General features: G+C 44.5%; 1 protein-coding gene across 1 annotated transcript; it reads left to right on the top strand.

The window, feature by feature from the left end:
* The first annotated feature begins 3,884 nt into the window (after positions 1 to 3,884).
* Positions 3,885 to 14,276, top strand: LOC143269363 (disks large homolog 5-like). Its single transcript, XM_076554442.1, has 6 exons — positions 3,885 to 4,167; positions 6,069 to 6,225; positions 7,066 to 7,197; positions 8,278 to 8,449; positions 12,247 to 13,415; positions 13,583 to 14,276. Exons 2-5 carry the CDS (start codon positions 6,155 to 6,157, stop codon positions 12,358 to 12,360), a joined length of 489 nt encoding a protein of 162 aa, XP_076410557.1. The 5' UTR covers positions 3,885 to 4,167; positions 6,069 to 6,154; the 3' UTR covers positions 12,361 to 13,415; positions 13,583 to 14,276.
* The last annotated feature ends 775 nt before the right edge of the window (positions 14,277 to 15,051 follow it).

The following is a 15,051-nucleotide window of genomic DNA, read 5'->3' as shown; positions in this document are numbered from 1 at the left end:
GACCCAGAAAGACAAACATGGTATGTGCTCACTCTTTTTTTTTTTTTTTTTTTTTGGTTTTTCGAGACAGGGTTTCTCTGTGTAGTTTTGCGCCTTTCCTGGAACTCACTTGGTAGCCCAGGCTGGCCTCGAACTCACAGAGATCCGCCTGCCTCTGCCTCCCGAGTGCTGGGATTAAAGGCGTGCGCCACCACCGCCCGGCTGCTCACTCTTAAATGGATATTAGATGCAAAACAAAGTGTAAGCTGGGTACTATCCACCACCCTAGAGAAGCTATGTAAAAAGGAGGACCCTAAGTGTGACATACATGGAGGGCCCTAGAAAGGGAAAATAGTTAAGATCTCTGGGGTAAAGTGGAAGAGGGTAGAAGTGAAGGGCTGGGGGATGGGAACAGAAGAGAATGAGATGGCCCAGTGGAGGGAGGGATAGAGGGGTAGAGTAATGAACCAGATGCCTTGATAGAGGGAACCATTAGGTTGTTAGGGAGAAACATGGTGCTAGGAGAATCCCCAGTAACCCACAAGGATGACCACAGCTAAGACTTCAAGCAATAATGGAGAGGGGGCCTGAACACACCTTAGCTATAATTATATTAGTGACTACCTTAATTGTCAAAATAGTACCTGCATCCAGTAACTGATGGAAGCAGATGCAGTGATCCACAACCAACACTGGGCTGAGCTCCTAGATTTCACTTAAAGAGTGGCAGGAGGAACCACAGGAGCAAGTGAGGTCAAGATCATGATGCAGAAAACCACAGAGATAGCTTAGCCAAGATGGAAACTCATGAACTCTGGCTGGAACAATCACAGGAACTAACTAGGTCCTCTGAATGTGGGTGACAGATACGTGGCTAGATTTGTTTGGGTAGACCCTGGCAATGGAACCAGAACTTATATCAGGAGCATGTCATGCCTTTTTGGAACACATTTCCTATAGTGGGATACCTTACTCAGCATTGACACAGAGGGGAGCCACTTGGACCTGCCTCAATTTAGTATGCCAGACTTTGCTGACTATCCAAGGGAGACCTGACCCTCTCTGAAGAGTAGATGGAAGGTGGGTAGGGGAGTGATGAGGCATGAGAAAAGTGGAGGAAGGGAAAACAGGAACTGGTATGTAAAGTTGAAAAAAAAACTTTTTTATAAATAAATAAAACAAAAACAAACCAAAAAGCATCTCCCCATAGAGCACAAACTGGCTTTATGCACCCAACTTTCCTGCCTCAGAGTGACTAGGCCTCCCCAAGTGCACTGAAGGGCAGTGGACTTACAGACTAGGAGGAACGATCAGATTAAGGCCCTGAGGTAGGAGCCATCTAAGGACCAGGGAATGGTGGAATTATCAGGTACCTATTGTCAGGCTCAAAGTCACTTTTACCAGCCTCACAATGCAGCCTGAGTCAGCTCTGCTGTGTGGGAACTCCCCCAGTGACATCTCACCATGGAAAACTCCATCTCACACAGCCTGCCTTTGTAGATCTGGGCCTCAGGCTGGGAATGAAGTAGCCACTCAAACAACACTGGCTCCTGGATTTCCAAAGGTCAAGAATGGCCTGTGGGAAAGGTCTGAGAACACAATCATTTTAGAGTTTGGATCTTTCTGGATGTTTGAACATTTAGAAATAGAAAAAGGGAGTTTGGCATAGTGATGCATGCCTTGATCTCAACCAATTGGGAAATGAGGAGGAGAATTGAAGACTGACTGCAGTGCAAGTGCCAGGAGAGCCTGTGTTTCAAAAAAGTCATGTTGACTGTGCCACCATTCTCATGGCTGCTGAGGCCAGATCTGAGAAGTCTGAAGCCAGGCTGTATCCTGAGCAGCTGTGAATAAGCTCGAGGAGGCTTGGGTCACCCGAAGCATGTGAAAAGGAGAAGAAACCCGCAGACCCCTGAGATACTCCCCTGCCTGTAGAAGACCAGAAAGCTGACATTCACAGAGGGGGAGTCTCAAGCCTGAACTTTGAGAACTGGCTAGGCAAAGTCTTATCTCCCAGTTCATTTCCTGAACATGATCCACCTACCAAGAATGGGCTGAGATGAACATTGTGGAAGGCAGGTGATGTTTCCTGTCAGCTTGATCTCGGGGCATTTGGAAGACCATGAATCTTCCTCTGGATGGGACATCAGTGAGATAAGAGGCAGGACCATGCAGAAGGGGTTTCTGTCTTTGCTGGATGAATAACTATATATCCTGGGCAGGGTATCTGTTCATGGAAGTGTGATGTTTCACAATTGATTGTTAGAAAGACCAAGCTGTCTGAGGTCTCAACTATACAGCTGACTCCAGGCCTCTTTCTAATTACTGGGATTTGCAGGCAATCCTTTATACTTTTCCATCTAGACCTGCTTCATCTCTGGATTCATGTGAGCAATCACACTCTCAGATTATCTCCCCCTCTATCGATACCACCTCTCTCCTCTGATTTCCTTACCCCCAATACTGTCATCTGTGTTCTTAAAAGAGTTTATATGTCTGTTTAGGAGACATGCCTTGCTCCCAAATTCCAGTATGTCCTCAAGTTTTTGGTCTTCACAAGACTCTATTTAGAAATAAAGTTGACAATCACATTTATTTGCTTAAAGCTTCAAAATCTGAAATGACACAGATCACCCAAAAGTTTCATCAGTCCTAGGTTGCAAGGATCATGCTTAGGTTCAGAGATTTGGTTGGAGAACATGCATTCCATGCTGACCATGACCTGGCTTCTCTTTATAGTGATGCCACAATAAGAAATGTGAGGTTTGGATATAACAAAGCTGTATGATGCAAAAACTCTTGAGTCTCTCCCCTTGCATGCTGTTCTCATGTTCTCCTAATGGATCTTGTACCCAAAGCTAACAGTGCCACCTCTTCAAGAGCATGTGGATTGGAACATGTGGCTAGAAAAATAGGCATTTGGCTTTTGTTTACTGGTTGAAGCACCATAGCAGTGATCTACATCATGTTCTACTCCATAATTGTATGCCTGGTTTGTGTGTATGTGTGAGTGTGTGTGTGTGTGTGTGTGTGTGTGTGTGTGTGTGTGTGTGTGTGTTTATGTTTCATTCATGATGACTCTCCATAGCCAACACTGAACTCTGACTTGCCACTACATTTTCCTCACTCTATGATTTCAAGGATTGGGGCATCATACTCTTTCCATGAATTGCTTGCTTTCAATATCTGAGAGCTCACCTGGTCTCAGTGGCTCCAACCAGACCTGTCCAGAGCTAGCCACATCTTCACTAATGACCTCATAGCTTGAGTTAGCTCTACTGCCACTCTGGGGGAATATTCATAACTAACTATGTAACATTTTTGAGGCCACCAATCTCTACAAGTCTAAGGATCATTCCTACAACTCCCCATTGTCCTGACCAAATTTCTTTTTTTTTTTTCTTTTCTATTTTTTTTTTTTTTTTTGGTTTTTCGAGACAGGGTTTCTCTGTGTAGCTTTGAGCCTTTCCTGGAGCTCACTTGGTAGCCCAGGTTGGCCTCGAACTCACAGAGATCCGCCTGCCTCTGCCTCCCAAGTGCTGGGATTAAAGGCGTGCGCCACCACCGCCCGGCGTCCTGACCAAATTTCTAAGCACACTTTTTTCTCAAAATATTGATTATGAATCTTAAGGAGGGGAAAATCCAACCCTGGACAGGGCATGCAAAGTGAGCTTTCAACTTCACTTAGATAAAGTTTCTAATGAATCAGAGGGCTAGATTTCTGGCTTTGGAAGGAGGATCTACCTAAAGGCTTCCATTGCAAACCCAGAGGCTCCTGAAAATGGCACCTTGGTTTCAAGTCACTTTTGGGTGAGGTATGTAACAGGGATGAAATAGCTATACCAGGTGACATCAGCACATGGACATTCTACTGTATCCTAGAGAGCCCTGGCATTCCATGTGATGTCACCAGTGTTGTGGCAACGCCAACTGTCATTGGGGCATTTGTGCAGTGTCTTGTGTTTCACCTATAGACATGCTGTCTAGACTGAACAGGATTGTTGGGAGACAGGATGGAGAGCACAGGGACACCAAAGGGAAGCAGAAGGAAGATGGCTTTCAGTCTCCATGTCACACATCAAGAAATAGATGGTTCCGGGGAAAGCACAGTGAGTCCTGGGAAAGGGTTGAGGAGCTTCCTGAAGGAGGAAGGCTTGATCTGATCCTTCCAGGAGTGAGGCTAAGCAGGTGAGAGTTTCTGAGAAGCAATGGGCCTATTTTAATCTTCTGAATTCTTCCAGGGCAGAACAAAGTTGAGGATTTTCAAGGTTAGTTTGGCAGAGAGCCAGGGATGGTCAAGGCTGCAGCTGCTCTGTTGAGGGCCCTCTGCTTTCACTCTGAGTGGGAAGGAAGCCCAGAGGACCAAAGAGGTTTCAGTACCAGCCCTGCAATTCACCTACACTGGATGTCTTTTGGTGTGTGTCACTGATAACAAAGAGAGTAAAGTCTCCTGACCAATGCTAGAGATTCTCACATTTTAAATTTCAACCACTGGCAAGGCAGGAGCCACCAAGTATTGCTGCATGTCAGTGATCCCTAAGGTTTCTGAGTTCATGCCTTCTCACTAGCCAGTCATCTTCCCTCTATCTTGAGTGCAGGACTGGAACACCACTCTTCCTGTAAGTATTTGTTCTTGGTGTCAGAGGGCTCACCTGTGGAAGCCCAGTCTTTAGGTATTTTCAGTCACATCTTTCAATGGTTGATAACACCACTGCTAACATCCTGATGGATGGAATATATTCTGGTGAGGTTTTGGCAAAAGTTTAATCATTACGTATGTGACTTATCATTGTTCTGACAGGACCCACTAATCCTCCACCATCCCCATACATTGTAACTGCCCCGTGGATCTGCTCTAATTTGCTTGTTTACCTTGTGGAACTGATCTTCCTTTCCAATTATCCTGAGCTAATTTCTTAGCATCCTTTATTTCTCATCTTATTAGTTAGCATTCTTCAGGATGAGAAGAGCCATTCCTGGGCAGTGTTTGGACGATACTTGCCTTCCACACATGATGAACCCTTAAATTAGAATGAACTAGATTCTAATGAATCAGTGAGATCACTGGATTGGAATGACAAAGGAATGTCTCAGGGAAGGTGCTGGAAAGGGCAGCTTGGCTTTTGGTGAATTGGAGAAGAGTTTGTTATCAGATAGGTGACGACATTAGCAGTGACCCTAACTGTCTCTTCTCTGGAAATTCTATTGTATCCTGAGTGTCATTGGCATCTTTTGTGAAATCACCAGTGTTGTGGCAATGCCATTTGTCATTAAGGCATTCATTAAGTGCTTACAGGGTTCACCAATTGACATGTTGGCAAAACTGAGCACACTGATTGGCATGGAAAGCCCTGGATTTCTAAGCAGCAGTTGATGCCAGACATGGTCATTCTCTTAATGGGGTTCAGTAGCTGTGATCATCTGAAGAAATGGGCCTATGCAGCTTATCTGTGTTCCTAAAGAGCAGATCGAAAGTGGAGGATGTCTGATGGTTAGTTGGCAGAGGGCCAGGAAATGTCAGGGAAGCAGCTGCTGTGCTGGGACCTTTTTCAGTTCATTATGATTGTCAACAAATGCTAAAGGGGGCCAAAAACCACTAATGAGATATCAGGGCAGGATGTTGCTGCACTTTATTCTCAGTGGATTTCTATAGATCTTAGGGATATCTAATATAAATACCAGGAAGGGAAACTTACTATCCATGTACCAAGGTCTGAGACATTGAGTTGCCTTTAGTCCTGGACACAGGTTATCAGGGCTGGGAAATTCAAAGCACCAGGCAATCCAGGACTTTTTTGCATCGCATCAGGTATCAGCTGACAATTCCAAACCAACATGGCTGGCCTTGCTTATGCCTTTCAGGGACAGTGGGGCTGCAGTAGGGCCTGAGGCATATATTCAGCCTTAGAGATTGGAGACAGACACATGGCTTATGGTCCCCAGTTTAAGGATATCTGCTCTGATATTTGAGGGCTTCACTGGGTGCCATGCATTTCCTCTTCCTCAGGCCTCCTCTTGGGACTCCACATGATCTCTCTTGGCCCTATGCCATTCATCTGTACAAATTCACTGTGTTTATGTACCTACAGGGACTACTAGGAAGGCATCATCCACACCCTTCTTCCTCACTGAGCAGCAGCTGAACCAGGTGGATAAACTGACCCTTCAGCTACAGATGATGACCAATGAGAGGAATGAACTGCTGGAACTCCTGGCCCTTTATAACAGCAATGAGTTGAACAACAGGTACTCATCATGCCCTTTTCTCTGGTAACTGTCTTGACCCTACTGTGTCCTGAGTGCATTTGAGAGGCAGAACTGAAGCCTGTAGGAGTGAGATAGGACATAGGCTGTTCTGATTCCTCCAATTGAAAACCAGAGCCTGTGGCCTGAATCACAATCTACAGAGTAGGGCAGTAGGGAGTAAGATCACAACATACATTTCAAGAGGCCTTGACAGGCATTGGCTTTTAGGAGATGCTCAGTGCTCTGAATTGATATTTACTTTTGCTTTTTGCTATGGGAGCAGCTTGAAGGTCCTGGTGGTCCTACTTGGTCCATCTGTGTGTGACCAGAAGGCCTGGAATTCAATTCTGCTCCTCTCAGCTTGTTCCTTACACTATGAGACAATGCCCTCTATCTGCATTTTTGTGACATCCTATCTGTGTATGGGAGTTTATACAGCCATCTTCATGTAATGCCTCTTCTATGGCAATACTGATTATGAGTTCTGGGTATCCTTATAAGGAAAAAGAATCTGTGTTCTCAAGACAGTGGGAATGTCATTGCAGATTTCACATAGACCTGGATCTGTGCCATAGACTCCAAGACCTTCTTAGAGAGCTAGTCAACCCCTCCGGGGCTACTCAGGGAGCTCATGTAGTCCTGTCTCCTTCCCTATTTACACCCAGCCTTTCCTGGCCCTGGAACAGTGAGGCAAGTCTAATTCACACCAGGAGATCCAGTATAGAATTCAGGGTGTGACATCCAGTGGGCTAGTGTAGTACAAAACAGAACCTTAATTCATGTGGTCCCTGACACCCGTGTTCATGGGGTTCTTTTTTCCTGGGCCATGCCATACCACAGGCTGAAATCTGAGATTGAGATGCTGAAAAGACAGCATAAGAAGGAGATGTCAGATGTAAAGAAATTCCCCAAGGAGGTTTGTGAGGCCTCGTACAAGTGCAAGAAGCTGAGTGAGCAGACCAACTCCTACCAGTGAGTGCCTAATTTAGTAATTTACTAATTTAGTAAAAATTGGTAAGGACTGCTTCTGATAGTCTGAAGTTTTTCCAGTCCTGCCTGATGTAGCTGTCAGGAGGAATGTGTCCGACCCAACTCCTGCATCAAATGGCCCAAAATAAACACACTGAGGCTTATATTACTTACAAACTGTATGGTTGATGGCTTAAGTTTCTTGCTAGTTAGCTCTATCATCTTAACTTAACCCATTCTGTTAATCTATATTTTGCCACATGGCTTCTGCATGGCCAGGCTGCTGGCATGTTTCTCCTTGGGTGGCAGCTGGCATATGCTCTACCTCTGACTTTCTTCTATGTCTCGTCTGGATTTTTCTACCTGGCTCCATCCTGCCTTGCCATAGGCTAAAGCAGCTTATTTATTAACCAATGGGAGCAACACATATTCACAGTATACAGTAAAACATTCCTCAGTACCTTCTTCACCTTAGAACAAAGTTGGGCTGTGGTTCTAGTCTGTTTACCTCTTAGCAAGCAGCCTGCCTTATATCTCTTGGACTTGTGCCTCCTAAACTGAGTTCTCTGAAGAGTGAAGAGTCTGAGAGCCCCTCTCAACATTTTCCTGTCAAAGTCTGGAGCTTCTCGACAGAAAACATAGTTTGTACCATGAATGGTTTCTGTGGCTCTGGCAGGAGCTCACAGAATGGGTTCTATGGGACACAAAGATGGAATGTATTCCTGCTGGACCTTCTGTCCTGCTCAGAGCATGGATTCCTTCTACCTGCTCATGTTTTCCCAATACTGTGAACAATTAAACACCAGGGTGTGTGGGTGGGGGAATCGGGGGATCCAGTTTTCAGAGGAACATGGATCCTTTACAGTCAGGATCTTCAGAAGTTGTTGGAATTTTTCGGGAATTTGGCTATTCTCTGGCTTTGGCCTGCACCTAAGTGATACTGACATGGTTAATCTGGGTTCCAACCCAGGGCTGTTGGGAATGGGGACATGGGATCTTGCAGGAATCGTGGTATTAGGAAGCAGGAGTGGGAGATGGAGGTGGATCTCATCATTTTTGGTGACATTTCAAAACCCTCTACAGTCAGCTCCTGAGTGAATGGACTCAGCTAAGGGAAAAAGTGAGCATGTTGAAAGAGGACAACAGAAAGCTGCATGGGGAGCAGATTTCACTACAAGAGTCCTGTGAGGAGGCCAGGAGGCTCTGTGAGGAGGCTCATGAGAAGATCTATGACCTCTGCACAAAGCAGCAGCAGGTAGGTTGAAGCAGCAGGGCCAAGCCCCCACTTGTCTACCCATATACACACACATATACACACGCCCATGTAACCATCTACTCACTTATCCAACTGACCCATCCCACCCAATAGTTCATTTCTGTGATCATTCACAAGTCTTTCTGGGGAGTTAGCCTCTTGGAAGGCACTGCATGACTGCCACGGAACCCTACTGCTCTGCTAGAAGCTGTAGTCCATTGAGGGAGATGGGTAAATCACATGTCACTCACCAATATGCTAGTATGGGGCAGCAGTACTGTGATGGGAGCCACTTAGGGAGTAGCACAGAGATGTGTGTGAATGAGTTCAAGGGTCTGGGCCTCATTTGCTTGGCACAGGTCATATGAGATCAGAGGCAGAAACAGAATGGAAGGAGGAACGTCCCCTACAAAAGCCAAATGACTGGATCTTGTCATCTTTTTGGGTGTCATGTAGTATTTTACCCTCTTCTTCTGAGACTGCCATGGTGTTCTCTTTACCAGGCCACGCTCTTGGTTCACACTGACAGAAACTTAAGTAACAGCTTGTCAGTACTGTTTGCTCTGAGTGGCAAGGCAAGTTCTCCCATCCTGGATCTTACACTCACTGGATGACCAGGGATGTGGCCAGGGCTTATGACAGACAAGGGTCAGGGTGGCAGATTTGAGATTTTAAGAGAACAATTTTTCCAAGTGTACCAACATAGCCTGCAGAAGCACCGCATGTTTCCCCAGGCATGTTTAGTCTCAAAATGATGGAAAGCAGAACTGTGGGTCTCACTTGAAACAGTTAGTGTGAGGAGTCTCAGTTCAAATGGTAATGTCATGCTCATTCACTGTGATCACCTCTTCATTGCGTTCTGTTCACTTAAGATATCAGTGGTGTGTGTGTGTGTATGTGTGTGTGTGTGTGTGTGTGTGTGTGTGTGTGTGTGTGTGTGTGTGTTGTATACATGCCTGAGGATGCTTACATTTGTGGGTTTGTTGGAAGGCCAGAAGATGACATCAAGTGACCTCTGTTCCTTTCTCCCTTATTCCCTTTAGCCCGGGCCTCTCACTGAACCTGAAAATTTCTCTTCTGGCTAAGTGGATAGCGACAGATCTTTGGATCTCTGTCCCTCACACAAAAGCTTCCTGTCTTTTTCTGTCTCATCTCATTGATAAATGGTTCATTTGATCAGAAAGTGAACTGACTTGTTGGTTTCTCTTAATTTCTGCACTTTTTTATTTGTTTGGAACTAATGCATTTTGTAATAAATAACAAAAATCAAACAATGGAGCTATTTTAAAAATCAATGTAGACTTTTCTTTCACTGAGTAGAGATAACACCCCATGAAATGTCTGGTTTATCTTACTGCCTACACAACATGGAACCTGACATTTTGATGCTCACTCTATCATATTTATAGCTGTGTCTTAGAAAGACTCCTCCTACTAGATGTATAGAATATTGCATTTCAAAAAAGTGCTATGGGTGACCTAAGTAGCCTCCTACTGACTTAACTGGGGCTGTTTTCACATAATATGCACTGTAATCCAGTCAAAAGTTGTTGGGTAATGACAATGGTGATTTCCATTTTCAAGTGCAATCAATGTCTTTTGTGTCAGAATCTGGGCAGGTTTAGTGAGGAGACTATGATGGGTCAACTTGGATCTATCAGGAGGCTTCATGTCCAGCCCTCTTCCATGGGTACTTGGTATTGTGTGGTCAAACTCATTTGTGCAGAGGTTGTTATTTCTCTGTACAATCATTGAGTCTGTGATAAAAACTGTCCTAGGAGGGGAAATAATTTCAGGACAGGGCAGAAAAGCCTGGCTGTGTCTAAGAGGCTTGTAGACAGCAGGGAGGACCCACTACCTCTCCCTGTAGTACAAAAGGAGTTGCAACATTCTAGCCTTGTCCCTTGCCCTTCTGGGTTCAAGAGAGTTGTGTGTGTGTGTTTGTGTGTTTTCTTATGTGTAATTTTGTGGGTATGAAAATATGTGTTTGAGCCTCTCTGTGTATGTTCACTCACTCATGGAACAATGGAACATCTTTAAGAATGGTGGAGACAGATTTGAATGAGGAAGTAGTATGCCTAATCTGGTTAGTACCACTTTGCATCAGTCAAAGAACAGATGATGTTGTCCATCATTCTGCATATCCACACAGCTAACTACAACAAAAGACAGAAAACTGATGAAGGCTAAAATTTTCAGGTTTTTCAGGTAGAGGCAGAATTATTTATCTGCAAAGAAATCCTCGGGATAAAAACAAAGTAATAGGTTCCATAAGGTGAGAAAGAGGCTACTGAGAGGAGGAAAGGCTGCCTGAGGTTTTGTGTCCTTCTCTGCTCTGGGTGAATGGTGGCTGACCACTGATGACTTCCCTGCATCCTGTTTTGTTCTTCTCCTCATTGTCTGCTGCCATTTTCCTTTCACCTTTGCCTAACCTTGGTTCAGCTAACCTTGTCCTTGGAGCTTGGCCTGGATTTTATTCCCTGAGAAATTCTGAACTGCAGGGATGCTTGTGACTGCATCTCAGCCCAGCAAAAGTCGCACAGCTATGCTGAGGTGTGAGAAGAGGCTGTCTCATGGCACCCCTTAGGCTCCTCACACTCTAAAGCACCCACTCCATGTTGTGTCTGCAGCACTCAGAAACTGCTTTTATTCCAAACTTCTTCATACTGAGTTAAAATCGGCCTGATGGAAGGTTGGGAGAAATGAGAACTATCAGATATTGGTAGGAGTGTAAGATGTTGTAGCCCTGTGAGAAGCTCTTTAAAATTATTCAGAATGTTGAATGCAGACTCCCAGTGGACCACTGATTCCAGAATGTAAAGTAGGTGTCCACAGAGAAGAGAGGACAACAGGGTTACAGCATGACTCATCAGAAACCCCAAACTAGAAACTACTCAGATGCACATCCTTGATGAGTGCAAACATACAATGTGGTCTATGGAATATGGTTAAACATGGAATAATACATGCAATCCTTTCGCTGAGTTAGTCAACCTTCTGTTACTCAAAGAAATCCCTGACACAGTCATCTTACTTGGAGGAACGGTTAATATAGACTCCTGAGTTTAGAGATTTTCTAGTTTCTGAGCATGTTGCTTTGGGCCTAAATTGAGGCAACCTGTGCTTTAGAGAGCTTCTTTAGGAGGAAGCTGCTCCTCCTGGAGGCACTGGGAAGCATTGAGTGAGAGCGAGAGGCTGGCCCATTGCCATCCAGTGGTCCTGTGCTGGGGAACTAAGCCTTCAATTCACAGACTGGAGAACTTGCTAGGAGAGCTTGGATTACTGGTAAAGGATCCCTGGGGTTCAGCTGTCTGTGTACAGGTTTACAAGGCAAGCATTACATTGACTGATCTGCATACTGAATTCTTCTCCCAGATCACCAGGCATGCATGTGTTATACAGACACACAGGCAGGCAACACCTGCACATATAAAGTAAAAATAAAATGAAAAATTATCTAAACAGAGTAAAAGTACACAATCTTCTCCACACCACTGTGTTCAGAGCATCTTGTGTTTTCCTTTCTCTTTACTGGAATATGGGTAGACAGGCTGTGGGTTAATGAAAGGTCACTTTCTTCTTCATAGTATCCCAGGTGATCTCATATTACATCAGTGTTTTCTGGTAAAGCCAACATGGAGACAATGTAGTGTGCTTGTATGTGTGCATCCATGTACATGTATGTGTTCAAGTGTGTGTGTGTGTGTGTGTGTGTGTGTGTGTGTGTGTGTACATGCGTCTATATGTACAGGGGTGCAGACAACCCTCTCCTAAAAACACAATGTTCTAATGAACAGGAACATCAAAGACTTGAGGAAAATCTTCAGTCCCTGATGAAGCAGAAGGAGCTGCTCACCCGGCAAATGGACTTGCAGCAAAGCTGCAGCATCACTTCACTGTGTCCCAGATGAGGTAGGAGTCCAGGATTCCAGAAGCAGGTGGATCAAGTGGGTCCGCTATACCTGGATCTCTGTCCTCTTTGAGTTTCTGTTCAATTGGCAAAGCTTCCAGCCACAGCCAGGAAGAGAACACCTCAGAGTGTCATTGCTGACTCAGTCAATAGGAACTTCTGTCCAGGAAGCAATATGCTTTCTCCTTGGTCTTATGGGGATTGTGTCCCCTTCTTCCCTTCTGAAAACTCTAGTATGCTCCGAGTATCTCAAATCTAACATTAGATCTCCCCACAAATATTCCCATGGCATCCAGAAACCTACAAGGGGAATCATCAATCATGAAGGAAAGTGTGTCCTCCTGCAACTTTATTTTCCATCAGGAACATCACGTTTAGATATAAGTGTCTACCCTTCGGCAGATTTGAATACAGCACACTCCTGCTGATTGCAGGCTCTCTGCGGTGTTTATCAGTTTCTCATGAGAAGATTTACTCTGGTCATAAACAGAGTAGGAGTTGACAAGTTAAGTCCATGCAGGGGTATGGGCTGTAGGATTAATCAGAGCCTTCTCTGCATTGCTGTGTAGGCTCCACTAGAGGGCAGGCATAGAGTTTTCCAGGAGGTTCACATTCACCTGGTATTTAATCAAGGCTAGGTACATCTTCCCTGACCTGTGCCTCAGACCTTCTCATACTGATATTTCTCCAAAATGATATCTTTGGACTGTTGGAGAAATATGCTGTTTCTTCTAATCCAGCACAGTGTGTATTTTCCAGTTCAACTTCTAGCAGTTTTTTAAAGTTGAGAAAAACAAATCCTGCCCAGGTGCTCTCTGACCCTTTTCCCTTGGGGAAGCAGGGAATGAGCTCATCTGAGAGGTAATGCCTGATTGTCTAGCTGAGTAGATCTGGTGGGGGCTCAAAAGCTGACATGGCAGGTCCCCACCAGGCTTGTGTCCCAGCTGTCTTCCTCCCCTAGGTTTGAAAACCTCCAGCAGGAACTGGAGCAGACCACAGCCCAGGATGAGAGCCTCCTGCAGATGGAGCTGCTGAAGCAGAAACACTATGTCTCAGGCAAGTCAGCCACCATTGAGCCCCATCCCCAGCAGCCAGGGTGTTCATGGGGTGTGTTTCCTTCCTTAACTATTGTTTACTAGGGGAGAATAGGCCCTGATTTTCTTGCCATGTGCACAGCCAAACTGTTTCTGAATCATATTTTCTTGTCTGATTTTCCCTGACAGTACCTGTTAAGGAGACTGGGAAGGGTGGAAGAAGCCAAAGACACCTTGAAGGCATGACATTCTACACTCCAGGTTCAAGGTCTCCTCAGAAAATGCCACCTCTTTTCAGCTGTGAACTCACTAGTGAGGCAAATATCAACCTACCATGAAGGGGTCCAGCCACAATCGGATCCACATCTGTTGGCTCACTATCCCCAGATAAAAGTTTGTGTAAAAACAAGTCTAATATACAGAGGACACAACACAAATTACTAAGAACCCTGACTCCATATGTGATGGAAATCTGACAAGGAATACTGTGTTAATGTTACACTGCCATCCAGACAGACCTCACCAAAAGCATAAGATTCTCTCTAGTGCAGTTTTCAAGCTGAAGCCATGCCATGGGCAAGTGTAGCTGAAGATAATTCAGCCAGTTCCTCACCTCTTTTGCTCTTCCATAATGAAATTCCAAAAAAAACCTGAAATTTTCCTTTTTTTTGGGGGGGGGTTATATCTTAGGATATTTATGCTTTGGTTTTTGGTTTTATTCATTTTCGTTTAAGGTTGTGTTAATTTTTGTTATACATTTATTCTTGTCATTGTTTTAATAGTTTGCTAAGGCTATATACTGTATATAATGATTGCTGTTTTTAAAACTCCCATTGAGTAAAATGAATGTATTTTATGAATAAAATAAATTTCAAACTTTTCACTCTAAGACTCTTCTTTAGTCAGAGGAGGTTTCACATGCCTGCAAACCCAAAAATCACAAGCTTGGATGTATCTCAGTAAGTTCCTGGAATCTTGGGCTATACACAGATTTCCCAGCCATGGGCCTCGGTGCTACACAGCGGGGTGGCGACTTGGATGTTGGTGTATAGCCTACCTCATGTATACCCACTACATAATAGAAAAATTAGACATATTGTATCCTTGATGTCATATATTTAGCTACCAGTAAAATGTTGTACACTGTACACACATGTTCAGGGAACTTCATGTAGACCAAATTAAAGGGAAACACAAGAATATTGTTCCAGGCCTCTCAGGAAATGAGAACGCTCATTAAACTTGTATAAAGGATTGAAATATATCATGAGTGATAAGTGAACAGCAGATCTGATTTCCTGCAAGACAATTTATGATATTTTGTGGCGCTTTTGTTTATACTTATGGGTGTTTTGCCACCACATACATGCAGTTCCCACAAAGGCCAGGTGAGGGCAGATTCCACCTGCATTTTAAGTTAAAAAGGTTTGTTAGCTGTCTGTCCTGTGAGTCTTCTCAGACAAGAATAAATGTTCTTAATGGGTGAGCCATCTCCACAGTCCCTGTAATAGACCCTTGTCCTCCCAGCCCTGTGTGCTGTATTAGATGGATTGGATCACTCCCAACCAAAGACTGAAGTTTATTGAAAACTGTAGGGACAGGCATGCTAATTGTCTTAGGCTGCCACACATTCATTCAGGGCTCTCACAGGTTCAAGA

Source organism: Peromyscus maniculatus, chromosome 18, assembly GCF_049852395.1.
Source record: "Peromyscus maniculatus bairdii isolate BWxNUB_F1_BW_parent chromosome 18, HU_Pman_BW_mat_3.1, whole genome shotgun sequence".
Taxonomy (NCBI): domain Eukaryota; kingdom Metazoa; phylum Chordata; class Mammalia; order Rodentia; family Cricetidae; genus Peromyscus; species Peromyscus maniculatus.
The sequence above is the reverse complement of the archived record's forward strand: the minus strand, read 5'-3'. Positions and strand labels throughout refer to the sequence as shown.

Coding starts and splice junctions, on each gene's coding strand:
- LOC143269363 (XM_076554442.1), top strand. CDS start 6,155: ATGATGACCAATGAGAGGAATGAACTGCTGGAACTCCTGGCCCTTTAT. Junction 7,198..8,277: donor GAGCAGACCAACTCCTACCA/GTGAGTGCCTAA, acceptor AACCCTCTACAG/TCAGCTCCTGAGTGAATGGA. Junction 8,450..12,246: donor TCTGCACAAAGCAGCAGCAG/GTAGGTTGAAGC, acceptor TCTAATGAACAG/GAACATCAAAGACTTGAGGA.